Source organism: Podospora pseudocomata, chromosome 5 (genome assembly GCF_035222375.1).
Source record: "Podospora pseudocomata strain CBS 415.72m chromosome 5, whole genome shotgun sequence".
In the NCBI taxonomy this organism is placed as follows: Eukaryota; Fungi; Ascomycota; class Sordariomycetes; order Sordariales; family Podosporaceae; genus Podospora; species Podospora pseudocomata.
The window spans coordinates 3896842-3924271 of record NC_085889.1 but is presented as its reverse complement, the minus strand read 5'-3'; the positions used below and the strand labels follow the sequence as shown (position 1 = coordinate 3924271).

Genomic DNA, 27430 nt, shown 5'->3' with positions numbered 1-27430 from the left:
ATGAGGATATACAGAAACCCAGCGCTTATGGCTGCTAAACAAGCAGATGAACCTAGACTACACTACCAAACATACCTCCCTTTTTTGGGGGTGATTGTTTCCTTTTTTCCATCCCCCCCCCCCAAACCTTTTCTTATTCTCCCATAATGAATCCTTGGCTCTCAGGATCCAGTACCTGCATAATACCCCGTCCCAAAGTCCATGGAGACTACTAGTCTCGGGTATCAAAAAGCCAACCAACGCCCAACCAATGCACCTATCGCCCGACGAACCCAGCCCAGCCTAGAAAAGAAATTGCAAGATCCCTGTCATGATCGATTGGATTCGGCAGAGGGTGCCAGGCAGATCGACTACTCCTGGAAAGAAGGCCAGCAACGACCCAAAGCCAAAGCCACCCCCGGTAGCGACACCGTCCACCACAGTGCCCTTGTAGCTAGCCTCGGAGCTAGAAGCACGAGAGCTCTTCTTAGGCATCCGGACGGTCACCCAGGAAGATGTGCTCGCGTTCGACCTGATGTCGTCACCCCTTTGCTCTTCCTCACAGGTCTGGCTGGCCAAAGGCTGAGTGAGTCTTCTTCGCCGAATCAAAGCCACCCCCAGTAGCGATTTCCGAGGGCATCTCAGGGAAGTCCTCCACAGTGGCCCTGTGGCTAGCCCTGGAGCTGGAAGCACCCGAGTTCGCCTCAGGCATTTTGACGGAAACCCGGGAAGACGCGGTTGCGTTCGACTCATTGTCGTTGCTCCCGTGCTCCCCCTCAGAAGTCTGCAAACTCTCCTTCACCGAATCATCCTCGAGCTTCGCCTTCTTAGATTCCCAGTACCTGTAACTGGCTTGATTCAATCTGTCGACTTGTTTAGCAATCAATTCCGTCGTCTCGTCCATGCTCAGTCCTTGCCTGTTCGTAGCGGTCAGCTCCGCGAGATTGATATCCCTCTCCTCCGTCGGCTTCTTGTCTGTCATATTGCGAAGCCAATTTTGCTTCGATGTCAGCTGCTTGCTGAGGTGCTCTGGCGCCTCAAAACTGCGCGTACGTTCCTCCAACAGGGGTTCACGCCAACCTGGAAACTTCCAGCCTCCGGTATCAGAACCAAGGTGAGGGATGAGATCGGGCAGATCGTCATCATCTTCGTCAACCACACTAGTGGTGGGTGTCCACTCCTCGCCATTGTCGCTCTCGTCATCAACACCAGACTCCTTGACTTTGGTAGAAGCCTCGACATGAATGGCCTCTTCTGCAACGTCAGAAGTGCCGCGAGGGTTAAGACTCTTCTTGCAGCTGCAAAGTTTCCAATCCTCGAATGTATCCTGAACTCCCCCGCAGTCAGGATCATGCTCGGCAATATCCCTCAGACGCATGCAGCAGCACCAGCCGTGGCACCACTCATTGTGAAAGTCCGTTATGGCCTCCTTCCATTCCTCCCTGGTGAGGTTGTTGCCGCGGTACGGTTTCGCTGCTTCGTGCAGACCATCGGTAACCCACTTGATACTGCCCACCTCATCATCGCCTTCCAGATATTCATCGTCCTCCCGCCGAAGCCGGTCGCATTGGCACTCATCGCTGAGGTCCACTTTTAGCCTCATGGGACAATCCCAGTGATGTCCCAGCAGGATCCGGAACACTGAGCAGTCACCGCAATTCTCATCCTTGAGCGGACTACAAGTGAGCTCGTGAAAGTTGCGCACGAGGCTGTCAATATGTTTCCGACGGAAAATTTCCTGGGCACAGGTCTCACCATCAACTTCCCCAAGATCACCAACCCACCCAAGTGTGGTCTGGATCAACTTTGTGTCTTGAGGTTTCGGAACTTGACTGCGCTTGGTGTTGCGGTCACAGTCACAGACCATCTCGACATCGAGGCGACTTCTCATCAGACAAATAGGTTCATGCTGCGCCAGAGTTGCGAAGATGGCACAGATGCACATGCTCTGGACACACTTCTCATGGTGAAAGTAAAACGTCTCGCCCTTGATGTCGCGCTGCGAGACGATGCCAGTGCGGTCCAGAGCATCCCTGAGGCGACTCTTTGCACATTCCAAAATGTTTCCGATCATGGAGGGTTTGAGCCCCTCTTCACAGCACTCTTTGGGCCCCTGAGGTCCGCCGCAGGTGCACTTATCCCTGACATCTGCCGCGCACCTCATGTTGCAACCAGGGGTGTGACTGAGCAGGATCTCCAAGATCTCACTGTCGTGGCGGAGATCCGCGAGGTACTTGATTGGTTTCGTTGCATAGCAACGACCGAATACGCTCAGGAGAAACTTTCTCTCGGGCTCGCAGAGCGGCTCCTTGCCGCCATTCATATAGGTGCTTGCGACCAGATAATCGTGAACGAGACGGCGATCCACGGGTGTAGAACGTGACGCCAAAGCAGACTTGATGGCAGTGTAAGTAGCAGTGACTTCGCGCCACCCTGTGGCTTTCTCTTCTTTGGAAGATTCCCCAGCTGATTCCTTCTTCATGACCCCCTTCCCTTTGTCTTGGGGCGCCTCGGCTTGCTTCTCGGACGTGATGACAGGTCTCCACAGATTGGGATGGATGATGGAATTCTTGGTCTGGTTGGGTCCCTCTGTCGCGGCAGTGTTGATGGCCTTCTTACCGAAAAGGTTGTTACCCAGCTTCACAGTTGGGTCTCTGGGCAGCTCGTCGTCAGACAACATAAGCCAGCCCTTTGGAAGACCAGTTCTGGGATCTCTCTCGGGCTCGTTGACAGGGGCCTGCTGGGAAACTTGGGCAGCTGTGGCAGCTCCGGTGCTCGTAGGCTGGCCAGCAACACCACCGAAAGCATTGTTCTTTTCACCGGCGACCGTCATTCCAGTGATCTGGGGAACATGCTGATGCTGCATTGAAGGGGCGGGCATAGGCACCACATATGGATTCGAGGGCGCAGTCGAAAAAGGTGCGAACAATCTGTCGTACCCAGAACTGTACCTGGGATAAACGTTCGCCTGAGTGTAACCCGCAAGAGGTACCTGGGGAGCCTGGCGCTTCGTGTTGAGGTACTGAAGCGTATCGACGCAGCGAATCTCGGACTGGTTCTTGATAAGATAGTAGGCGGACTCATCCAGCTCGGCCTCGATGGTATTGCCCTGGGGCATCATATGCTTGAAAAGTAGGGTCAGATTGTCGTATCGGCCAATGCCAAATCCGCGACGGATCATGCTGAGGAGCTGGTCATAAGTCATTGCGTGGGCGATGATGCGGACCCTGTCGCCATAGCTGAGAAGAAGATACTGGCCAGGCCAGTTTCCGTAGGCCTGCACATCCTTGGGAAACCCATTCCTGACGTTGGTAGAAGCCATGATTGGAGCTGTCGAACAATGTTAGCAAGCCGCTCCAAATGCAATTAAACACAGTAATGTCGACAATTCACTTACACGTCTTGAATTCTACTGGATGGCTGATTACGACTGAGTCAGTGAATAAGTCGATCTCGGTTGTTGCTAGTTGGCTCCAGTCCCTTGAATGTGGGTGAGCAGTTCCAATGATCGTCTGCCTAAAGGCTATTAGCCACTCGAATCAGTTGGATGACTGCGCCATGGGTAATGGTTGGGAAAAGGATGGCATATATGAGAGGGGCAGGGAGGGGCGCCTGGATCTTGGGAGGAAGGTGCCAGAGAGTCGAACGGGTCGTACAGTTGTTGGAGTCGGAACTCTGGAGATTGGTGAATATTTGCACGTACCTTTGCTGTGCGGTGCTGTTCCAAATTTGTAGTTTCTTGAATTGGTAGGTTGGCACCAAGCAGTTTGGCAGATCAGTAGCGGAAACTCGAGGTTGTGACTGGGAATACCTGCAGTTGGAGGTATTCTGCCGTTGGTCGTTTGTTGTGCGAGAGGAAGAGATGACAGAGCACAAAACCCAAGCAACAGGCAATAAATAGGGTTTGACGCCGGGGACAGATGGGACGGTGGCTTTTCCGTCCACTTCCAGGTACCCGCCCAGGAGCAAGTGAACAAGTGAATAGATGGGATGAAGTCACAAGGCTCTTGGACTTCTAACAGGCGGAAACAGATAGAGCTTTGTTGACGTGAGGCAGGAGCAATCTGTGGAAATGTGCTATTGTGTGTGCTCCCCAGTAGCATCTGAACAGGCGGAAGCAGAGATAACTCCATCGTTGCGAGGCCGGAGCAAGCTGTGCGAATTGCTATTGTGTCTGCTCTCGAGAGCGAAGTCTGAGCTGGCCAGCTACCTGGGCACAATGAGATTAGCCAGGAAGTAGAATGTCTGGACGTTATAAGATGAAAGTAAAATGACCCTTAGCTTCATCAAAGAGAGCCTTCAAGAAGCCCCTTATTTGGCGAATTATCACCGCAAACAGGAAATCAAGAAGGATGTCCATCTCTGATTTGGAAGTACCTCTAGAGTCGTCAATGAATGATTCTCTAAGCCTTCAATGTCTCCCATTGAGCTACAGATGTCCTTAGCTCAGAAATAAAAATGTGGGTACCTGGGAAACAACCTGGACATGCCTTCTGACCTTATGTCAGACTAGAACAATAAGATCTTGGGCAAACCTCAAGATAGTAACCAGGAATCCTTTCAGGATGATGTATAGGTCCTGTAAGAAGGTGGTAGAACTTCTGACATGGACGATAGGCCTTGATGAAAGATGGCCTTGGAAAAAGTACATGCCTTTGAGACAGCTTGAAAAAGCTATTTGCTATCTTCTGGGGCTTTAGCGTCATTGATATTCCAACCATGCTGAGCTTTCTACCAACACATTTTCTAATTCTCACCCAAGTACGCCGAAGAATTATATGACTAAATGAAGCCATCGCCAACTTACACATCACTCAGACACGGATCAAGACAAGCAATGCCCAAGCACCTCGGCTCCGGAGCGGCACCGACAATCTCGGCCGGACTCACCGGGAGTTTTCTCGGAGAAAAGCTTTGCCACTCAGGGTCCTCCGGAACATAAGGTACGGTAGCATCCACAAGCCACACACAATGCCCTGTCCGGCAGTCCATCACCACCACCACGCGGACCTGCTCCAGAACCGCTCCACGTCCCGGTCAACCCGCTGCACCCCAGAGGCCAAACCGTTCAATTATGACAAATGTAAACGTCGTAGGCGAGCTGCGGGTGCTTGGTGTTTCTTGGGAGGACCGGTGACAGCCGCTGGGCTAGCCTCAAAAGAAACAACCCAGCAGGCCGCTGCCGGTGATGATGTGCTCGGTCCGCGGAACCATTGCCGAGTCAGCGAGGTCGAAAAGCTTAAAGCATGAAAAAAGACAACACCAGAGCTTGCAGAGCTTTCTGGCTTGAATCGGACTTAATATGACACATCGATGATGGATACGTGGCGTGCCGAGTGGTTCTGGAAACACTCTCAGTATCGCCATCGTGACCATATTCGGCTGGGTCTGGTCAGCAGCTACACCGCCTGATATTCAACAATTCTCTGATGGGCGAAAGAACTGGCGAGAGAACAACAAGCAGACAGGCCTGACCTGGAGACAGAAAACCGAGATGACTTCACCTCGGGGCTCGAACAAAGAAAGGTTGGGGGGCGTTGCGGGGATGGTATGGCCGGAGAGCGAGGCCGAGGTGAGGTGAGCAACTTCCAGGTTCGTTCATTGGTGAGGGATATCATCCAGAGCCAGATACGAAGACCATACGGACGATGCCGGACAGACAAAAAAGGGAGAGAAAAGTGCTTAAAAACCGGTCCAGCGAATCAGATCCGCATCCTTCTAGAAGCTTACTCGATCGTTACTCGATCAAAACTCACAAGCGTGGACTCTCTCACGATAGCTTCGGATCCCCGCCAAAAAAGGAAGCAGGTCTGCCTGCCGCACCCCGGTGGGGTCTAGAATGTGCGGGGCAGAAGGGGTGGCCCATGCTCTGAAAGACGGGCGTGCCGTCATTTTCAGCCACTGATCGGCAGGGCGTGAACCCAATACAGCCCGGCCGCATCCGATCTAATCAGCACGGCCAGTCAGCTGCCAGAGATAAGGTCGTGGCGCCAGGGTCCTGGCATCTAAAAAGAGATCCACCAAGCGCCTTATCAGCTCGGTGGGCCATCCTCTGATAATGACCTCGTTCCTGTGCTGCTGCATGCGACAATGCGATTCCGAGACCGCAACAAGTGATATGGGTGTATGGGAATCTGTCTCCCTCCGGGGAGGGAGGGGGGAGGGGGGCGGTCTGGATCATGGCAGCCGTTCCAATGCCTGGGAGAATTCTCGGAATCTGACGGTGTGTTCAAGGTGGATGGAGTGGATTTGCTGAGGCCATTGCCTTGACTGCCTGCCAAAAGGAAGCAAAGAAACAAGGCCGGAAAGAAACCGTGCCGAATATTTCCCTTTCCTTCCCTCTCTTCAGATATATATATGTTTGTGTCTGTCCTCGTTGGTGACTCGATATCTTATCTTCACTTTCACATCTCATCTTTTGACTGCTCCCACCGGCCAAGACCCGGTATCTTGCTTACCACCACACCACACCCCCCATTCTCGCCTACGGATCACATTGCGCCGTGCAACCTTTATTCTCACTCGTCTCACGGCTACTTATCAAAACTGTCCCGCACCGCCGCACACCCATCCCGCAAACCAGAGATAAGACTCTCTCCCCTCCCTTATAGGAAGCCCAGACGCCTTACCCTGCAAACTACCAAACCATATCGCCGGGTCCCGATAGCCTAGCATCATCCTATCCTGATCCCCTGTCTCTTTCTGACTTCACTTCCCTCACCCCTTCGAGCTGTGGCTTTGGGGGAAAAATCGACACACCTCTCTCTTCAATATGGCTACCACGCTCCAACAGAACGAGCAGCCCCTTGTGGTGCTGGCCTCGACAAACACCATCATCACACTCCCAGATGACACCCTCCTTCTCACACCAGCCACCGTCACTGTATCACCGGTGACCGGCAAGATTCTCTCCGTAGTCCGTGAAGTTTTGCCCGGGAGCTCTTTCCCCCCCAACACCAGATACAATGACCTCAGCCCCAAGTTCCTACTCCCCGGTCTGGTAGACGCCCATGTCCACCTCAACGAGCCGGGCCGTACCGAGTGGGAGGGCTTCAACACGGGCACTAAGGCAGCCGCCTCTGGCGGTGTCACAACCGTTATCGACATGCCGCTCAACGCCATCCCGCCCACCACCACCCTAGCAGGGTTCCAAGAGAAGCTTCGTGCTAGCCAGGGCCAATGCTGGGTTGACGTCGGCTTCTACGGAGGTGTCATCCCCGGCAACGCAGGCGAGCTGCTCCCGCTGGTCGAGGCTGGTGTGCGTGGCTTCAAGGGTTTCCTTATCGACTCTGGTGTTAGTCACCCCATCCTATTCCCTATCAGATCTATGTCCAGCCATCCAGTCAGTCAGCTAACCCAATCACAGGTGGATGAGTTCCCAGCCGTGTCCTCCAAAGACATCGCCTTGGCCATGACCACACTCAAAGACTCCCCCACCACCTTGATGTTCCATGCCGAGATGCTCCCCCCCATCACCGAGTCTGTGGGCGATTACGTCCAAATCTCTGACCCACCTCTCGCCCCCAAAGGCGATCTCTTCAGCTACAGCACCTTCTTGGAGTCTCGTCCCCCAGCCTTTGAGACGTATGCCATCGAGGAGATCGTCTCCCTGGCCGAGCTGGCACCCAAGCTGCACCTCCACATCGTCCACCTCTCCGCCGTAGAGGCGATCCCCATCCTCCGCAATGCTCGCAAGGAAGGCGTCAACATCACGGCCGAGACATGCTTCCACTACCTCGGCCTCGCAGCAGATGACATTGAAGATGGCGACACCCGTCACAAGTGCTGCCCTCCCATCCGGTCGCAGACCAACCAAGACCGGCTGTGGGAGGAGATTGTTGAGGCGCAAGGGGAGGGGTGCATCAAGACTATTGTTTCTGACCACAGCCCTTGCACGCCAGAGCTGAAGCTGCTGCCTCCGCATCTTCAGACGGTGGATGATGATTCGCTGAGGCCGAATATGCATCACTCCGACTCGGGTGTTGATATGACTTTGCCCTCTGATCAAACCCACGACAAGTCTTGCTCCCACGCCTCCTCCCGGCCAGAGCTGAAGCCGACGGATTCAGGCGTGGTGATGACTCTTGCGTCGGAAACCCCCTCCCCCACCGAGGAGCAGCCCACCAACCCCCTTTCCACCACCACCGCTACCACATGCTGCGCCGACACAACCCACCACCCCAACCCCGCCCCCCAACAACGTCTCCTCCCCATCACAAACACCAACCAAGGCGACTTCTTCGCCGCCTGGGGCGGGATTTCCTCTGTCGGCCTTGGTCTTCCCATCCTGCACACCATCGCCACTGACAGAGCCGCTCACGGGTTACCGGCGCCGGATCTGGTGGACATGGTAAGGATGTGCTCGCAGGCCACGGCGCAGCAGGTGGGGTTGTATCACCGCAAGGGCGCGATCAAGGTCGGGCACGACGCGGATTTTTGCGTGTTTGATAGCGAGGAGAGGTGGGTGTTGAGGAGCGGGGAGATGAGGTGGAAGAATAAGGTGTCGCCGTGGGAGGGGAGGCAGTTTGTTGGACGGGTGAGGGAGAGTTGGATTAGGGGAGAGAAGGTTTTCCAGCTCGGCGCCGTGGGAGGGGGGTTTGTCGGGGGGAAGCCGAGGGGGGAGGCGATTGTTGAGAGGAGGACTGCTTAAGGGTTGGGGCGAGGTTGAATGGCATGATGGGTGATGATGACATACCTTGTTTTCTGCATGTTGGCATCTGCATCTTGGGTTGCATTGTATGGATGTGTTTTGTTTCTTTTTGGCGGGATACCCCGCGATGGGAGAATATGTGGTGGTCATGTCATGGATGGGAACACCGGGACCCTTTTTGATTGGATTGGATGGGGGTTTTTTTTTTCTTTTCATTGTAACTGGCAACATTTTTGCATGGGATGACGAGCGAAAGCACGGGATTTGGGAGCACGAGCACGAGATACCTAGTGAGACAGACGCAAGTTGAATTCATGATTGAAGTTGACACTATTCTTGGACTTGTATGCTGTGGATGGAATAGGGATGGTGAGAAAATCAGTCAATGGATGGTTATAAATATATGTAGACGCCGTGGCCGATAGGGGCTGAAAAGATGGCTACTTTATATTAATTGTTTTGTGAAGATGAATGCAAATCGGGACACCTGTGATACTATATCCTTTCTGTCTTCATCCAGGATGTGTCTCATTCTTTTCATAAGCCTGATCAAGAAACCTTCTGGAAGTCCCAAAAGAAAACAAGGCTGCGATAGTATTCAGGGGGGCTGGCTGACTGACATGCCAGAAATAGAAACTCCCTTCTGCAATCTTACAAACTCCGCCGTCAGCCTCCATGACGACGCTAACAAGCTGCATGACCGGGAATTTGGGACAGGCAAGCGAGAACAGTTTCTGCAGAGCGCAGACGGGGTTGACGGGAAACTCCGTTGAGAAAGGAGAGAATACTCATGACAGATGATTTTGAAGGTTTTGAAACAGCTGCCTTTTTTGGCGAGAAGGGATTGACAATGTGTGCAAAAGGAGGGTTTTTGTTGCCGCTGTTGCCGTCTTCCGTCTTGGTATCTGCCATGTGGGAACAAAGGGCTCTGTATGGCTGGGCTGCGGACAGAATAGTCGTCTCGACACTGGGCCTAGCTACATATATCCTGTACCCAGGAATGCCAGGGACCAAGCCTCCTTTTCAGGCGCCGAAGGCCCGACGGACGGAGCAGCCAGAGACAGGGGAAGCCGTTGCTTTAAATGAGCAAGTGGGATTTTATGGGCAAACTGGACACGGCAAAACCCACTGTTTTGTTGATGATGGTGGTAAATAAACGAGAGGCAGCCCGGTTGATTTGGGGACCAAGTATGTACAAAAATGATGTAATTGCTTGGGGGGGAGAGTGAAAAACGCGAAGCACGGGAGATCACCTTTGAACGGAAGGTCGGGGGCAATGGGTCGGCCGACCAGTTTTGGAGAGAGATAAGGGGGATGGTGCTCTGGGAATGTCCTCTCTTTTCCAGCCATTTCAGTTCTATGTAGGCAGACTGATCAGGAGAAAAGGAAGACATATAGTTTGAAAATCCCGGAATATTCCCTAAAGCCAGCGGAAATGCACTCTTTGAAAACTGGTGATCGTCGCAAGGTCAAAAGCAACGGGGTGCGTTTGTCTCGGCGCCGAGTCCCGTGTCGCCTCGCAACGGGGTTGTTGCTGACCACTGGAGTTTTGAAATGGCGGGGTGGTCTGGGCTTTTTACAGGTAACTACCTAAACCGAGAGCACTGCGCCTGGCTACAGCGCAGCACCACAGCGCAGCACAGTACAGCACAGCACAGCACCGACGGAGTTTTTTTTTCCTTTTTCTTTTCGTCCATAATCAAAATACTCATGAATCCTTCCAATTTGTTGATCTACCTACGCTGTGAGGACCAGAAGAGAACAAGTAAAGCCTGAGAGCGAATGCCACGACAGCGTACATACTCTGTTGCTCCGTACCGTACCGCCAAGCGGCGTTCTGCTTGTTCTTTCGGCCCCTGCGCAGCAAAGATTCCCGCCCAGACCAGCTGAACCACAACCGACCGTCGACACAATCAATCCAACTCGGCCTTGCTTTTGCCCTTCCCTCCATTTCGCATCCCAAAGCCGACGAATCGAGCCCGACGCGGCGGAACCCATCCATCATCATCATCATCAATTCCGACTACACTTCCTTGTTCTCCTGTTTGACGCTGTCCTGCCCCTGCCCCCTTCCTTTTGCCAATCACCCTGTGTCTGTATCGAGTTATCGAGAGAGTGTGAGAGAGCATGTGCGCCACTGCCGACCGTCCGTAATATCAATCGAATCTTGGAACAGCCAGAAGCCCCCAAATCTCACGACCCGACACGCGATGCCCTCCTTCCTGCCGGACGGAAGTGCGGCAATCGACTCCCAATCCTCGGGCCTCGTGCACCTCGATCAAGCCGCCCAGTACGGCCTGTCGAACCCCGGCAAAGTCAATGTACACGTTGCGCGCCAGCCACACTCACACACATCCAACGAGAGCTTCGACGAGAGCTCCTACAACTCGTCTAATTCTTCACAAACCTCCGAGGCCTCTGCCGACCCGCGAACGCGACTCAACCACGACGTGAATGGGGAATATCCGAAAAAGGCTCCCCCAAGTATGAACACGCTGCCAAATGGCAGTCCTGCTGGAGGATTGACGAACGGATTGGGCAACACCACGATCGACTCGACGAGCCGCAAACCACTACCGAATGGCAATTCGACAGTGTTGGTGGACAGGACGCTAAAGGCTAATGGAAGGGGGAATGATTCAACAACATCGAGCCCGCAAGAGGCCTTTCCGCGGATATCTGTCAGTTCAGGACTCGACGGTAACGGTACCGCGCAGGCCGACCCATATGCGCGGCCAATAAGTAAAGGGGGCATTCGCACAGTTCAGGATAACAACGAGTCGTCGGTAGCAACCTTGCCTGTCAACGCCTCGACCGCGACGTCCGATTCTTTAAGCCCGGAACCGAAAAACCAAAAGGCGCCACACAGATATTCTTCCCCTCCATTTCCCGGCCCGACTGCCTCAGGCCCGCTAGCACCACCACCACCACCTGCCCCTGGGATCAAGCACCGTCACACACTCGAGGTTCCCAAGGTAACACAAGGGCGCGGATCGCGGGATGGGGCCGAAGGTTATGCTAGCGGCAGATTCTCGCCCACCATTGGCGGCGGAGTTAGGAGAGCATCGTTGAGTTTGGCTAGGAGGAACACGAGATCTCTCCATTCGGAGGCCCACCATGAGGTGATGCCGGATGAAGATGCCATGCGGTGGGCCGAAGCGTACAGGCAAAAGCGCGCTACCAAGAGAAGAAGGAGGGAAATTGAGGATGATGACAGGGTGCTGGTCGGGACAAAGGTGGATGAGACGCACGCGAACTGGGTGACGGCATACAATATGTTGACTGGCATCCGTGTGGCCGTGTCGAGAACCAACGCGAAACTTGACCGGCAGCTGACGGACGCCGACTTCGACGTCAAGCAGAAGTCTACTTTCGATATGTGAGTGGAACGATCGGCAACTCCAGGAAACTAAGCTAACATTCAGAAAGTGCCGGAAACGAACTGGTGCCGTCGGCCAAGTACGACTTCAAGTTCAAGGACTATGCTCCGTGGGTCTTCCGCCACCTGCGAGCACTGTTCCGCCTCGATCCCGCCGACTATCTCATGTCCTTGACGGGTAAGTACATCTTGTCAGAGCTTGGGTCGCCGGGCAAGAGTGGAAGCTTTTTCTACTTTTCGCGGGACTACAAGTACATCATCAAGACGATCCACCACGCCGAGCACAAGTTTCTCAGGAAGATCTTGAAGGATTACTACCAGCATGTCACCAACAACCCCAACACTCTGCTTTCGCAGTTTTACGGTCTTCACCGGGTCAAGATGCCCTACGGCAAAAAGATCCACTTTGTCGTCATGAACAACCTGTTCCCGCCACACCGGGACATCCACCAGACTTTCGACTTGAAGGGCTCGACGATTGGGCGAGACTACAGGGAGGAGGAGCTGGCGAACAACCCGAGGGCAACGCTGAAGGATCTGAACTGGCTGCGGCGGAAGAGACATCTTGAGCTGGGGATTCAGAAAAAGAAGATGTTCTTGGAGCAACTGCAGAAGGATGTGCGGTTGTTGCAGAAGCTGCACATCATGGATTACTCGCTGCTGATAGGCATCCACGATCTTCAGAGAGGGAACGAGGAAAACTTACGGGATAAGACGTTGCGGGTGTTCAACCCGGGGGGCAATGGCGTTCCGGAGGATGAGAACCCTCACTCGGTTCTGATGAGGACGCCGTCAAAGCTGGAGAACCAGCGGAAGGCGAGAGAGCTGAGGCAGATGATCCAGACGGAGAAGCCAGTGCCCATGGGCGAAACTAGTAGCAGGATGCCGGATGAGCTTGAGGACGGGCAGAAGTCCGGCTTTGTGTTTAACCAGGATGATGGAGGATTCAGGGCGACGCATGAGGATAATGCACCGGGGGATGAGATTTACTACCTGGGGGTGATTGATTGTCTCACTCACGTAAGTTTCTCGTCAGACTGAAGGAGGGGGTGTGCTAACATGACTACAGTACGGCATGATCAAAAAGATCGAGCACTTTTGGAAGGGCCTGTCGAGCGATCGCACGCAGATCTCGGCCCTCCCGCCACATGAGTACGGCGAGAGATTCATCAACTTTATCAACGGCGTAACAATGTCACAGGAGGAGGCTTTGCGAGAAGCTCAAGAAAGAGACGCGGCCCAAGCAGCTGCTGCCGCCTCGGAGGAACGACAACGGGTAGGCAGCTGGAATAGTCTCCGGGGCCGCTCGTCGAATGCAGCTCCTCCAGTACCAAGCTACCTCCCTCCAGCGCCACCGGGAGCCTCGTCGTCGGGCATGAAATCTCCCGAGGTTGAGCTCACGATGCAAAAGGCTGAGGAGCAAGCAAGGAGAAGCGAGCATCGCGGCCCGAGCGAGGAGAACATACCTGATCGAACTCTCCGAACTACCGCCTCTCCGTCCAATAACCCTGGTTCCAGCAGCGGGAAACATCAGTCCCCACCGCTTGGTGACCGTCGAGACACAGCAGTTCTGCCGGTGGTAGAGGAAGCGGCTGAAAGCCAGTCAACCAAGTCCCGCCGCAGTCAGAAATCACACACGAGTCGTCTCAGTCAAGAAGACGACCACCGACCGCCCACCCCCGCAAAGGACGGTGATGATTTCCGCACAGGGACCTTTACCAGCCATTTGATGGGTGGTAGGAGTAGGGGCAGCGATTCAGGGAGACCGCCTCCGACGCCGCCCAAAACAGGCCATGGCTATGGCGGCGTCTCGCATCACACCATGATGAAGCCAGACAGCGTGGATAGCGGGTATGGTCAAGGTGGCGGGTTGAGGAGCTTGTCGGGGAGCCAAAAGAGCCGGTTGGACCAGGGGCATGTGAAGAACCAGATCAGTAGGGATAGTTTGGATAAGGCGCTGCCCCCGCTGCCGAGGGTCAATGGGAGTTCTTAGAGGGATGACGGCTCGACAATGGAAAAGGGCAAGAGGGTGGTGACGCCTGATCAGAGGGATTGGGAGAGGACGAGGGAGATGTGGTTTTCGGGTTCGTCGGTGGCGATCGTCACGATTAGGATTGAGGATGAGAAGGAGGAGGGGGAAGTAGGAAAGGGAAAGTTGTGTAGCGAGCGGCTTAATGATTACTAAGGGGGGAGGATGATGGATGGAAACTGGGATTTGGCTTTGTTTCTTTGCGTTTTTTTTGTTGCTGTTGCGTTTGATTGAATTCAGTGGGGTGGATCAGGAACCCCCTTTTCTTGTCGTTTTTCTTCTCTCTCCTTTTCATTCTCTCTCTGTCTCTCTCTGTGTGTCGTTATCTTGGAAGAACCAGACCTCATGATACCAACTGCACAAAACACCTCTCTCTCTTACAAGGACACATACACACACAAAAACTCATTTTTTTCTCTTCTTGCTTTCTTATTCAACATACAGTTTTTATCAGACATTACACACACATTATTCTTTTTACAATCAACCAAAGGGGCCGATATGTTTGTTGGAGGGGACTGCTATTACACTGAGGCTGACTGACGATCCTGATTATGGACGCTCTTTTTTTTCTCATTCACTTTTCATTCATTACAGAGACACAGTTTGTTCTTGGTTGATGGTTGAGGTTTATTGTTAGAAAGAGGGGTATTGTTCAGTAGTGCTTTAGACGTTTTGTTACCGCCTGTCTGCATTGAATGTTTTGGATGGTCGGGTAGGTTGGTGGGGAGAAATGTATGGGATGTCTGTTGTTGTTGGTGTTGTTTTTGTTGTTTTGCTGTATGGGAATTGAAATAGGATTTTTTTTACTTGGTGCTGTCGTTTGGGAGAGTGGGTTTACATCGTTTGGGTTTTCTTTGAAAGAGGAGAGAGGGGGTGGTGGTGCTTATTTAGATGGGGGAGGGGGGAGCGGGAGAAGGAGAGGGGATTGTATATAGATGTTGTTATACTACTACATTTATCATTTGATATTATTGGCTTTGGATGATGAGTTGTGAATGTTCCCTTATTTATCTCATGGTTCTTGTTATGGGTATGGCTCCTGTAAACGCCTTGTTCCTTCCTTCCCCTAAGGTATTTCCGTCTCCATATTTTGATATCCGTTCAACCTGGTGAGGTTGTTCATATTGTACATTTACACTTCCTCCTATCGTCACACTTCTCCCTTCCCCTGCTCTCAAGTCCCCCCTTTAACCCCTTGGCGTGAAGTCGGTCTGCACGTCCAGCCTGTTTGCGCCTTGGGCCTCGAGCTCCTTGATGCGTTGACGTTTTTGGATGTCTTGGACGCGCCACTTTTTGAAGTATGTTACCTATATTTTCGGTCGTATCAATAAAACATTCTTCCGAGACACAACAAAAGTTCATAACCACTCCTCCCTCCAACCCTTCTCTTTCCACCCATCCTCCTGAGAGACATATTCTGTGTATCCCCCTCCACCTCATCCCAGTAACAGAAGGAAGGTAAAAGAATAAAAAAAAATAAAGAGGCTGCAAAACCTACCCACTGAGCAGCACAATCCCTCTCAAAAACCTTGCCCTCCGCCCCGCAAGCCTTGCCAGCGGCTTTCTCCTCTTTCAGCGCGTCCACAATGTTGTTCTTGTCCAGGCAGGCAAAATACCCGTCGCGGGCCTCCCAGCAGCGGGCCCGCTCGGCGCGGGAGGGGGCGACGGTGCCGGCGCGGATTTCTTGGGAGCGTTGGTCTTCGGGGGAGGAGGAGGATAGCCAGCCCATAGTTGCGGTTTTGCTTGCTGTCGTCGGGTGGTGGGATATAGTGGTAGTGTTGGTGGAAGGTTGAAGATGATGGCAGTTGCCGGCCGGAAACAGGGATTGGGGAAAATGTGGGGAGCCAGGGGGTTGGGGTTGGGGGGGGTGGGTGGGCTACTAATGTTCAAGGTTAGATTATGTAATCTTACGTACCGTTGGACGGGACAGGGGGCTGCAGCGGTGCGCCTGTGGAGGAAGCACAGCACAGCCAGGTATCTTTCTTTGACATTTGATGCGCCAGACAGTTAATTTTTTTAAACACTTCCTTGGGCTTGACGACGGGGACTTGATTGAAACACTCTGCTTGGAGAGACAGGTATATCGAAGAAGCAAGATACAAACGGCAGAGATATAATCGACGACTGGCTCGACACAACCCCATCATAATAAACCCCCAGGAGCATTCCGAGCTCCTTACCGAGTACACGGATCCCATCCAGACTTTTGCGACCGCGCGCGCGTTCCCTCCTCGAGATATGCCCCGATAGCGAGACGTTCCATACCCACCGTACACGACGATAACAAAATGGCCCGCCGCCGCCGCCCCCCTCGCCCAGGCTCCCTCTCCGAACTCCCCCCCCTCAAAATCGCCTCCCAGATCCTCGCCCTCCAGGCGCTGTACTACACCTTCAGCTTCACCCTCCTCCTCTTCTCCGCCCTGGTAGCGGGCACAGCATTCACCCTCGACCTGGTGCTGGGATGGCAGAGCATAAGAGGGGACACGACGCAGGGGTGGCTTTGCGGGTTCCTCGCGATGCTGAACGGGGGGGTGTTGATGTTTGTTTTCCCCTTTCCTCTCCCCCATTTTGATTTTCAACCCGGTACTGACGTTTGTTCGTTTGTACAGGGGCGCCGCGATAGTAGTCCTGATAGGCCGATCCAAACTCGTCACCGACTTTGCCCTCTCCCTCCACTTCATCCACCTCGTCGTCGTCACCTTCTACACGGGCGAGCTCCCGAAGCACATGGCCTGGTGGGTGAGCATGGCCTGCGCTAGCGTGCTGGGGGTGGTGCTCGGGACTTGGGGGTGTAGGTATAGGGAGCTGAAGCCGATTTCGTTTGGGGGGAATGGTGCCGGCAACAATAACGGGCATGCGAGGGGGCAGTCGCAGCCTGGGGAGCTGAGGAACTCGAATGAGCATGTGAGGGGGGCGGGGGACGGGGAGGAAGATCTGGAGCAGGGGTTTAGCAGGGGACGGGGGAGGGGGAGGGGGAGGGATGGTGGGGGGGGGTATGAGATGGTTGATATGCCGCCGGGGGAGGGGTCGGGCACGAGGTGATGATATAAGGGAAGGGTGGGTTCTTCCCCGTGCTCAGGGAACGCCGGGAAAAAAGAATTGTATTATTTGGTATCATAGATGGGAAAGCGCAGGGGTTTTTTTGTTTGGCTGGCGTTTGGGGGTTGCAAATGTATGATTCTCGAAATCGGGAGATAGATGGTTTGGAATGGATGGCGCTCTGAAGAACAGGGGTAGATGTATATTTGGGGGTATCTTCTAGTGTGGATGCGGAGAGGGAGAATATAGTAGACATTCTTCGTCACTGCGTGGGATTCTTGCTGGGAGCTCAGCCATGACATTTAGAGGACCGGGGGCCTTTTGACACTTTGTGTTGGCATTTCTCACGATTACAAGGGGGCACAGCCATCGAAACCATGTGCAAGTCCACTATACAACAGCGAGCAAGTTGAAGACAAGTTTAATGTTGATCAGATATATTTCTATGCTCCCGCTACACCCCATGACAGCTCCACCACCAGAACATCCTATCCAAATGCCATTCTTATAACCGAAAAATAGAAAAAAAAAAAACAAATCTGTTGTTGATATCATGCTAAGAACAGATGATGAAAAACCAAAAGAGAGAGAAATATGAAACGATGCCGTCTACCGCCGACCACCCATACTGGTACACCATTCTTACAGGACCCATCTTTTGTACAACAACCCTCCCCTAAAGCTTCATACCCAACATCTTGGCAACCCTCATACTTTGCCTGATGCTGAGGTCAAGCATAATCTCCTCGGAACCGCCAGGGATAGCATAAGCCCTCACATCACGGTACAGCCTCTCGACCTTTCCACCCTGCCCACCGCGAGAGTAGGACAAGCCGCCGAAAATCTGCGACGCCTCACGGGCGCAGAACTCAAACGTGACGGTAGCCTGAGCCTTGAGACCGGCAATGGGGCCGCCGAGACGAAGCATAGCCTCGGTATCGCCCATCTTCTCACACTGGTAAATCACATTCTCCAACCAGTTGTACGACGCCTCGATCTGCCTTGCCATGTGCGCCAGCTTGAGCCGGATGACGGGGTGCTCAATCAGCTTCTTGCCAAACGTCCTCCTCTTGTTGGCGTACTTGACCGACTCCTCGTAGCAGACGCGGGAGAAGCGGAGGCACTGGATGATGATGCCGATGCGCTCGTGGTTGAAGTTGGTCATGATGACGCGGAAGCCCTGGTTCTCCTTGCCGATGAGGTTCTCGACGGGGACCTTGACGTCCTCGAACGTGATGTAGGTCGTGCCCGAAGACCAGACGCCCTGGCAGTCCATCCTGCGGGTGGAGACACCGCCGAAGTCACGCTCGACGAGCAGGAGGGAAACACCGTTCATGCCGGGGCCGCCGGTGCGGACGGCGACGGTGAAGTAGTCGCACCAGATACCGTTGGTGATCCACTTCTTCTCGCCGTTGACGATATAATGCTTGCCATCCTCGGAGAGCTTAGCCTCGCAGGTGAGGTTGGCGACGTCAGAACCGGCGTCGGGCTCGGTGATGGCCAAGCAGATGCGCTTGTCGCCGTTGAGGATGCCAGGGAGGACACGGTCGACGACAGACTTCTTGCCGAACTTGACCAAGGGGGGGCAGCCGATGCCGAAGCCACCAATAACGTTCCAGACGAAGCCACCGGACCCAACGCGGGAGAGCTCGTCGGTGAGGAGCATTTCGTGGAAGAGATCCCACTTCTCGGCGGGGACCGACTTGATGGGGTTCTTGACGTAGTCCTTTTGGTAGTGGGTACCGAGGAGACCGGCGAGGTAGCCGCGCTCGCCCATCTGCTTGTAGATGTGGGCGGGGACCTCCTTCTTCTCGTCCCATTCGGTGACGTAGGGCTCGACTTCGGTCTCTACCCACTCGCGGACTTCGGCGCGGAGGGCGGCGTGGGTCTCGTTGAAGTAGGGGGAGTGGTGCTAGGTTATTCTGTTAGCTGCTGTCACAGAGAGCCATGGCATGAGTAAAACTTACGCCCTGGTACCACGCAGGATCACCAAAAGGAATCTGCTCTCCAAACGGCTCAAGAGCCTCAGCCTCCCCAGCAGGGGCAGAAGCAGCAGCAGCAGCAGCAGGCTTAGGCTTAGGGGCCTCCTTCTTGGGCGCGGGAGCAGGGGGTGCCTCCTTCTTGGGCTTGGTATCTAACGAGCCAATCTGGAGCTTCTGATACTTCTTGAGAATACCCTCATTGTGATACTTCCAGAACTGCTTCGAGGCGTCCTTGCCGGCAACTCTCTGGAGGATCTTCTTACCGCCTGTCAAACCATCTCAGTCAGCAACCATTGCGCGCCTAAAAGACACCAAATCTATTGCGCCAAAAGAAGAATGTGCACACACCTGGATGGTCATCCTGGAACTTGGTCAGGTCATAAACATCGCCGTCGATGGTGATCCACAAGGAATCAGTCGTCTTATGCGACGCAACGTCGGCTTGGGTGAAGGTCTTGGACATTGTGGCGGTTGTTGTGTGTGTGTATGTGTGTGTATGTGTGTGTGTGTGTGTGTGTGTGTGGTGAACTCTCAAATAGTCCAGGATAGGTGATGGGAATGAAGAAGAGAGAGAGGAAAAGAGAAAGAAAAAACACACGAAACAGCTTTTGCGATCAAGCAAAACTAACTACTCCCCCCCTTCATGAGCGGGCGCGGGTGTGTCTCCATAAAGGGCCGCTTTCGTTAGCGGTGCGGGATAATCACATGCAAACCATGCCGAGCTCTCCGCAAAACCCGCCTTTACCATCCTGGTACCGTATGCTCTACCCCGGAAATTTGTTCCAGGAAAAAGTCCGGGGGCACGTGTCTTTGTGTTCCCATCCAGCCTCTTCAGATTTCGGGGTTTTGTTGTAGGGTACATATTGTACCTGACAGTATGCCCGTGAAAGTGACTTTTTGTAACAGCTACCGTTACGCCGCGTTTGCTCTATCGTGCGCCGTTGCGAGCCTAGACGTAACGGACAACGCCTTAACGTCTGAACGGGATTCATGTCTTTCTTTGCCCTTGCCCGCCAGGTACCACATTTTCCATGAGGAACACATCTTCGATACCCAGCCCCTCTCCAACATTTAAGCCTCGGAGCAAGCACAAGAACACCACCACCACAGACACACACAGACACACACACACACACACAACACACACACACACAAGGGGCAACGTTGTTCTGGAATGTGGGGTAGAATAAACCATCAGGGGGGAGAAACGTGGGGTAGATAATCCACCATCCCCGTCAGTGGTTTTGAATTTCACGAGCTTCCTCCATTTTTGAAAGGAATCCCCGAGGATGATATCTGTCCGTTTGATCACAGCCATTCCAAGATGATACATGATTGTCGAATCTATCAGCTCAAGAGTCATGTGCCCCTCCCTCCCCAGACAGCCCCCGAATCCAGAACAATTCTTCGTCCCGCCTTGGAACAGTCACATGCACCGTTCCCTATACAAATTCAAACAAGGCCGCTCCTCCAAAATATTCAACAACTAGCAGCAGCAGCAAAATGACGGTCCCTCGGCTGTGATGTCATGCAACCCCAAAGCAACTAAATTGATGAACCAATTGGCATCGCCCGGATTACCGCTCGACCGCTACCCACCGAACAAGAACAAGCCGAGGTATCTTCCTAATCAGGTACGCACCCACTCCTGCACTAAAACAGCCCTCTCCAGGTTATGCACTTTTCCCCAAAAGACAGTGCAACGCAAACCCCAACTCGGAGATCCGTCGAGATGCAAAAATGCAAAATGCAGCTTGCGGCGAACATGTCATGTTGACAGTGCATTGTGGTTGATCATTGTTACTGCCAGGCTACTACCGTGATATATGCTTCTCCTTATTTCCCCAATAATAGCAAAGAATCCCGATTTGAGGCTCATCAACCTAATTCCCCGCCCAGCATCAACACCATAAACGCCAGACCCAGCTTACCTTCCCATCCAAAGCAAGCCAGCCATGTGACCATTACCAGACCCCCCTCCCCCCGAGATGTCGTGAAAGCAAACCAACCCCCCATAGACAGGATACAAAATCAAGCAGTCCCCCTCGGCTTAGCCTTCAACTTGGCCTTCTCCTTCTTCTCGTCCTTCAGCTTCTTCTTCTTCGCCTCGTTCTGCTCCTCCAGCTTCCGCTTGTGCGCCTTCTTCTGCTCCTCCGTCTTGGGCTGCACCTTGAAGAAGCCCTCGATTCTGCTCTGCTGGCTGCTCTTCATGTTCTTCTCCAGTCTCGCCGCCGCGCCCCTCACTCTGTCCTCAGAGAAACCCTTCTCCTTGACCAGAAACTGAACCAGCCCCTCGATGTCAGGCTTCTCCCACTTGAAGTCGCAAAGCGGGTCATCCGCCTGACGAACGTCAGGGTTGAAAAAGAGGTCTCTGGCATCCTCAAAGGGCCAGTCCTCAGGAATGACATATTTGCTCTTGGGATCCTCCTTCATAAACTTGACCACTCCTTCCAGAGTCTTGTGCTCGCGAATGAGCTTGAGGGCGGTCGAGGGTCCAACCTTGGGGATGGGATCGAGGTAGTCGCAGCCGAGGAGGATGCAAAGGTCGACAAACTATCCCCGAATGTTAGCCATATCAAACATCACAACCATGACAAAAACGTAACATGCCTGCTTCCTCTCCATCCCCAACCCCTCCAACACCTTCGCCACATGAATCTCCTGAATCGGCTCCTTCCTCTGCTCCGAAAACGTCAAATGCCTCAGCAAAATCGGACTGTCAAAACACAGCGTGTCCATATCCTCACTCGCCGCCGCATACACCTTCCCCGCCCTGGCCAGCACCGCGCACTGCGCCTCCGCCTCGGTCGGCGCAATAATATACGGTATCCCCATCAGCTTCAACAGCTTCTGACACTCGGCATTATGCTCCCTCGTCACCCTCACCGTCCTCCGACTAAACTTCTCCACCTCCTCCGTCGTCCCCGTCTCCTTGGCCTCCTCCAACCCCTCGTGTGCCTCCTGCTTGCGCTGGAACCGCTTGGCGAGCTCGCCAGACTTGAGCTTGGGCGGCGCGCCGTCAAAGACATAAAGCGGCTTAATCCCATTGTCCACCATTCGAAGAGTGCGGTAGAACATGCCCATCAGATGAGACGTCGTCTCCCCGTCTTCGTTCATGAGCTGCTGGCCGTCGGAGCGGACGGCGATGAGGAACGAGTAGATTGACATAGAGGCGTCCTGTTTTTTTTTTCAGCCCCAAAATTAAAAAATACCGTTCTCAGGTGGGTTTGAAAAGAGTAGACAACAAACTTACAATCGCAACCTTCCTCCCAAACTGGTTCTTGATCTCCCCCTCCTTGACCGCATCGGGCGCCTCGTCTTTGATGATCTGGAATAAGTTTTTGATTCCCATGGTTGCGACTTTTTTCTTGTCCTCTCTGCTGTTTTGTGTTGTGGTGAGAAAATCGCTGGTTTTGTCGACGGTTGCGAGAGTGAGGAGGCGAGGTCGAAGCTTCGTGATGTCAGAGCAAGGAAGATTGGACGAGAGCGCAGTTTGACGCGTTCAGCTCTTTGAGGTAAAGTGAGACGCGCTTCGCGAATTGGGAGCGAGAATTTAAGTGGGTCCCCCACTTTAGACCCCTGTCGGGGAGGAAGTGTGCTGCCTGGGTTAGGTGGGGGGAACTGGCAGGTACGGAATGCTCTGTAGGAAGGAGCGTTGAATTATTCAGTAGATGGTAACTAATTAAAGGTGAAAACTGTAACTACCCAAGTTTAAGTCCAATGAGCTGATTTTTCTGGTGTTCTCTGTGGTATCAATTCAGGGAAAGCACGCTTCAGCATGGTTCCGCCGTCAAAGCCATGTCTAATATTTACACTTTACTCTCTACCAGAACTCAAATATCAAACTGTCTTTTAAACAGCCAGAAAAAAAAACATTTGCTTAAATGGGAATATGGGGAATATTGTAAAGACTAGGTACAAGTGTATATAAATAGCAAGAAGAATATGTAACAAAAGCGCTAAATGCGAGCTGAGAGAGAGCTGCTGTTGGCTGCCCCTGAGGTATAATAGGGTGGGATATCTCGGGTATTGGTATGCGTATGAATATTCAATCCACCATCCGAACAGGATGTATGAAGTGGGCTCTTCTCCAACTGTACGGGCAGTGGAGCGGGGAGGAATCCCGACCGGGTGTCCTGACAGGTCGTCGGCGGGATGAGTTGAGGACGTGGCCAGCGTCGGTGTTGACCCCTACGTTGTTATCCTCCAGCCCGGGATCTGCTATGCATTGCGTCCCGCGCCCTCAGATCATGGTCGCAGGGCTAACTTTTCTCCGCGACGTTGTCCACTGTTGCTGGTTGGAGAGGATATCATGGGAAAGAAGCAAAGATGTGGCAATGGCGTTTAGAAGTTCTCCTTGCCCCAAACAAAGTTGAACCTGTCATAGTTGTCAGCAACTGATGAAACTGTCCGTCTAGGGATCATCGAAACTTACCCAGGCTCGCTGTACTTGTTGCAAAAGACGTGCAGTTGGCTGCCCAAACCCTTGGGACCGCAGAAGAACACACCAGCCTCGGCAGGCGTGTGAAGCTTCCGGATACCTCTGAAGATCATATCCCAGTTGGGGCGACCAAAGTTGGTCGGTGACCGGAGACCAGTAATCGTGTCCTTGTCGGCGTTGGCGTCGTTGATCATGATGTTCGTCGCGTCGTCGACCTTGATCTTGGCTGTCAGGTACGTGTGAATCTCGATTCGGTTGTCCACATCCTGCGCCTCAATAGCGAGAAGAAGCGAGCGGAACCACTCAAAAGAACCGAAATCTCTGCAAATCCAAAAGAAGTAGACCTTGCTGAGCCGTGTCCGCTTCTGAGGGTAGTTCATGCGGTACCAGATCGACTTGAGAATCGAGGCGAAAGGCGTAACACCGATACCGGCACCGCACAGAACCGAAATCTCGTACTTGAACACATCCTCGGAAGCTGAGCCAAAGGGTCCATCGATGTAAACACGGGGAAGCACACGGCGGAGAGCGGGATCAACCTCATCGTTGGACTGATCCACACCAACAACCTTGGAAGCATCCCCTTTCTTCTTGTCGAACTCGCAGCCCAAAGTCTCAGCAACAGCCCTGGTGAAGTCACCCACAACGCGCATGTGGATCGAGATGTAGTCCTCCTCGGGAGCGCTGGTCAGAGTGAATGGGTGATACTGCCAGAGAGAAACAGCCGGGCAGCAGAAAAAGATGTACTGTCCAGCCCTGGTCTTGGTGTGCTCCTTCTTGATCTGAATTTCGCAGACGTTGCTCGGGTGCTGAATGACCTTGGAGATATATGTCTTGTGTCTGCCGCGAATCTCACGGGCAACACGCTCGGCCAGGTAGGCGAAACCACCGTACATCCAGTACTGCCAAAAGACGCCGATAGCCTGGGTGCCGATCGAAATGCAAAAGGGTGCAAAGTCGGGCTGAATCATGCAGAAGGCACCGTGGATCGACCAGAAAAAGAAGAAGACGATAAACATGTGGTGAGTGTACCAGAATCGTTCATAGTTGGCGCGTCTCGTCTTCTCAACCGAGGTGATGACCATTCCCATAAGCGCGATCAACATCACGTATCCAGTCCAGCCCGGGCCCGACACGAAGTTGGCGAGAAGCCATCCGTAGATGCCCAAGTTGTTCTTAGCGGCGACCTGAGCAAAGTTGTTCCAATGGGCAATCGTATGAACCCAGGACCAAAACACGATCGACCAAGCGGTGGTGATATGGAAAGTGATGTTCTTGTCGAACTGAATAATGCCGTTCAGGGGCGTTTGTCTGGCCATGGAAATGAGCGTTCGGCAAACGGGGAACAAAATCAAGGCGACATCGACGTGGAGGACCAGCGCAGCGGATCTGGCAATCATAAACGTCGGGCCAAATGTGTCTCGGGCTATTTGTAAGTTCTCCTTCACCGCAAAATTGACGAAACTGAAGGCGAATAAGATGGCGTGGAGGAACATGAAAACGAAGACGAAACTGGCGATATGTCAGCCTTCACCTACCCACCACATCGTCGCAATCCAAAAGCAAACCACCTACATTCGGCGATATCCTTCGTTCACCATCCACTTGTCGAACTTTTCCCTTGGAGTCAGTTCCTTTTGCCTTTCCTGTGTCATTTCGCCCGACAACAACATCCGTGTAAGTGGCGTCCATCTTGATCTCTCCGACTGCTTCATTGACCCGCTGCTCCTTAAACCCCCATCGTAACCTCCGTAACCCGACATGGTGGGTGATAGTCGTCGTCGTCTCGATTAAATCCAGCAATTCAGCCCTGCTTTTCCTCCTGATTCTTTTTCTTTTTCGAAATCCTCGTCTCTCTAACCCTCCCACTGGGGCAGTCGATCCCCGTTTTCCTCTAGTGATTCCCAATTAAAAGATGTTGAAGCGTGTTATAAATATCCAAGAGTCGATAATTCGTCGTCAGAACCTGCTGAAAGCGTGCGAACCAGACCCATTAAACGACAGTCGTGAATGTGAGGCCTCGGCCGTGAGACAGAATAGTAATGAGCGGATATGGAGCCTGCATATGCCAGGAACGGCCGGGAGGCGGTATGGTTAGCAAAACCACACACCTCGAAACGATTGCACTTCGCCGAGCAAAAAGAGAGGGAGAAGGGAGAGGGGAAGGTTCGGCAGCACCAAAGGTGCGGGAGCCAGTGTGGTTATGTGAGGTGCCAAGCGAAGCAAGTCACCAGAAACATGAGCTGATGTGTGAGGATCATACCTGTCCACAAATGCCTGCGTACGGCGGCTGCTGGGACCCAAGTTTGCGTGTGCTAGGTATCTAGGCCACTCTGCCGGAGACGAGGGAGAAAAGAGGAGGGAACTCGAAGTAGGTAAGAAAGAGAAACGAATGCAAAATGACTCGGCAAGGGGGTTATCGCGTCCTGGAGCTCTTTGTCGTGAGAGAACGTGGAGCCTGTCAGGGGTGGGAGAGGGATAGGAGAAGCTGGAGGCGCGCCTAGAACCACGATGGCACACAAGATGGAGACAGCGGCAACGGCTTGTGCAGGTGCAGCATGCCAAGCAGGGGCCAGGTAGCGGTGGTGCTCAGGGAAATCCAAAGAAATCGAACGAGGCTGGAACTTGCGGCCGGCCTCTCCCCACGTTGTCGAAACGACATCGAGAGAATTGTAACGCTGTCCTTCGGGGCGGGGCTCTGCGGCACCACTGCAGGGGGGCCGAACGGGTGCTCACCCATGTTATAAACGGCAGCAAGGGTCCTCCTCGCCGCTGGCCTTGTGCTCGAAGAGGTCAGTATCGGATGTCTACGCCATAATAATAAGCCCAGCCCAGATGACTCTGTTCTGCTCTCTAGACACATCATTAGCTGCTGAAGACCTCATATCAAGTGTATCCCGATCACCCATCCTGACGCTGTATAACTCCGTCCTTTGCGCCGTGTGACCAAACCGAAACTGGCTGACCTAGGGCTTCGCAGCGTACACAACTGCTGAATGGCCAACGGCAGTCTGTGATCAGACCGATCACCCGTCGAGGTAGGGTACGGCACGGTGGAAAATGGCGCCACTTTCGAGACCGCAGTACCATCTCTGCCTCAAGATTGTTCGGATGTTTTGCAGGTACGGAGATACCTCTTTTCGAGGGTCATTAACCGCCAGCTCCCATTCGCGCGCAACAGGCATGAGAGAGATTCTTTCGTTGCAAGCTGTCGGAGAGAAAGCCAACGGCGGTAGCTCGACTTGTCAGGAGCGGGTGCCAAGGCTGGGGTCAGATCAGCTCCACATTGAAGGACCAGGAACGCTCCTGATTGGACACACATGTTCTACTAGGAGGGCGGCCGAGCGTTGTTGTTGCTGTTTCGGCTGGGATCCTGATACGCAAGCGACGATTCAGTTTCGGGACCAACCAGTGCGTCTCGCCACAGAAAAGAGAAAAGCAAAGCAATGCCTCAATGCCCCGCCGATTCCTTCTGCAGAAATCAGACCATTTTGATAATTTGAGCCCACGAGTGCCGCCAAGTGTAATCCCAAGCCTCCGGGCTGGATGTATGCTTACCTGCCGTTCGTTGACTCAGCGGCGGTAAAAGGTGATGTCAGTGTCAAGTTCACGATGTCAACGATTGCCCAGAAAATCTGAAGTCTCACGCCCAGTCGGATATCGGCGCAGATATTGCATACAATCAGTCACGGCACACGTGTAGATATGGTATTTTACGTACATCCTACATCCAGATGGGAGATATCAGTCAGTAGCATCTACAAACAACCTCATCCTCTGCTTCATCCTATGCCTCACCTCATCCTCATCTACCACTATCACCACCACCACCCTTATTATTCCACTTCAAGCCTCCCCAAAGAAAACTCCCGTCTCGATCTGCCGAACATACATACATAACCGCCCCTACCTACCACCCAAACCCTGA

At 53.3% G+C, this 27430-nt stretch overlaps 10 protein-coding genes across 10 annotated transcripts; 3 read left to right on the top strand and 7 right to left on the bottom strand.

Annotated features, from left to right (window-relative positions):
• Positions 1-137: 137 nt before the first annotated feature.
• On the bottom strand, positions 138-4112 carry QC762_509650 (uncharacterized protein; the record flags this gene model as incomplete). Its single annotated transcript, XM_062891371.1, has 2 exons — positions 138-3309; positions 3683-4112. The coding sequence occupies 2 exons, from the start codon at positions 4110-4112 to the stop codon at positions 539-541; spliced, it is 3201 nt and encodes a 1066-aa protein (XP_062742712.1). The 3' UTR covers positions 138-538.
• A 210-nt stretch (positions 4113-4322) lies between these two features.
• QC762_0086680 (uncharacterized protein) lies at positions 4323-5868 on the bottom strand (the record flags this gene model as incomplete). Its single annotated transcript, XM_062883999.1, has 2 exons — positions 4787-5868; positions 4323-4341 (listed from the first exon to the last, which is right to left on the bottom strand). The coding sequence occupies exons 1-2, from the start codon at positions 4969-4971 to the stop codon at positions 4323-4325; spliced, it is 204 nt and encodes a 67-aa protein (XP_062742711.1). The 5' UTR covers positions 4972-5868.
• DAL1 (Allantoinase) lies at positions 5724-8971 on the top strand. The gene is made up of 2 exons (XM_062891370.1): positions 5724-7273; positions 7346-8971. Exons 1-2 carry the CDS (start codon positions 6752-6754, stop codon positions 8627-8629), a joined length of 1806 nt encoding a protein of 601 aa, XP_062742710.1. The 5' UTR covers positions 5724-6751; the 3' UTR covers positions 8630-8971.
• Positions 8972-9780: 809 nt separating this feature from the next.
• On the top strand, positions 9781-14993 carry MSS4 (Phosphatidylinositol-4-phosphate 5-kinase). Its single transcript, XM_062891369.1, has 3 exons — positions 9781-12008; positions 12059-13028; positions 13078-14993. Exons 1-3 carry the CDS (start codon positions 10840-10842, stop codon positions 13999-14001), a joined length of 3063 nt encoding a protein of 1020 aa, XP_062742709.1. The 5' UTR covers positions 9781-10839; the 3' UTR covers positions 14002-14993.
• A 20-nt stretch (positions 14994-15013) lies between these two features.
• QC762_509620 (uncharacterized protein) lies at positions 15014-16525 on the bottom strand. Its single transcript, XM_062891368.1, has 3 exons — positions 16177-16525; positions 15539-15919; positions 15014-15347 (listed from the first exon to the last, which is right to left on the bottom strand). The coding sequence occupies exons 2-3, from the start codon at positions 15767-15769 to the stop codon at positions 15228-15230; spliced, it is 351 nt and encodes a 116-aa protein (XP_062742708.1). The 5' UTR covers positions 15770-15919; positions 16177-16525; the 3' UTR covers positions 15014-15227.
• On the top strand, positions 15991-17486 carry QC762_509610 (uncharacterized protein). The gene is made up of 2 exons (XM_062891367.1): positions 15991-16579; positions 16650-17486. Exons 1-2 carry the CDS (start codon positions 16329-16331, stop codon positions 17080-17082), a joined length of 684 nt encoding a protein of 227 aa, XP_062742707.1. The 5' UTR covers positions 15991-16328; the 3' UTR covers positions 17083-17486.
• QC762_509600 (uncharacterized protein) lies at positions 17471-19860 on the bottom strand. Its single transcript, XM_062891366.1, is given in 4 exon segments — positions 17471-18991; positions 19047-19328; positions 19410-19541; positions 19560-19860. 3 exon segments carry the CDS (start codon positions 19419-19421, stop codon positions 17756-17758), a joined length of 1530 nt encoding a protein of 509 aa, XP_062742706.1. The 5' UTR covers positions 19422-19541; positions 19560-19860; the 3' UTR covers positions 17471-17755.
• Positions 19861-21092: 1232 nt separating this feature from the next.
• FEN1 (Elongation of fatty acids protein 2) lies at positions 21093-22413 on the bottom strand (the record flags this gene model as incomplete). Its single annotated transcript, XM_062891365.1, has 3 exons — positions 21093-21614; positions 21663-22238; positions 22315-22413. The coding sequence occupies 3 exons, from the start codon at positions 22411-22413 to the stop codon at positions 21093-21095; spliced, it is 1197 nt and encodes a 398-aa protein (XP_062742705.1).
• A 992-nt stretch (positions 22414-23405) lies between these two features.
• On the bottom strand, positions 23406-25265 carry QC762_509580 (uncharacterized protein; the record flags this gene model as incomplete). Its single annotated transcript, XM_062891364.1, has 3 exons — positions 23406-23439; positions 23497-25014; positions 25078-25265. The coding sequence occupies 3 exons, from the start codon at positions 25263-25265 to the stop codon at positions 23406-23408; spliced, it is 1740 nt and encodes a 579-aa protein (XP_062742704.1).
• A 230-nt stretch (positions 25266-25495) lies between these two features.
• Positions 25496-26242, bottom strand: QC762_0086600 (uncharacterized protein; the record flags this gene model as incomplete). The annotated part of the gene is made up of 3 exons (XM_062883998.1): positions 25496-25561; positions 26013-26200; positions 26239-26242. 3 exons carry the CDS (start codon positions 26240-26242, stop codon positions 25496-25498), a joined length of 258 nt encoding a protein of 85 aa, XP_062742703.1.
• Between the last annotated feature and the right edge of the window lie 1188 nt (positions 26243-27430).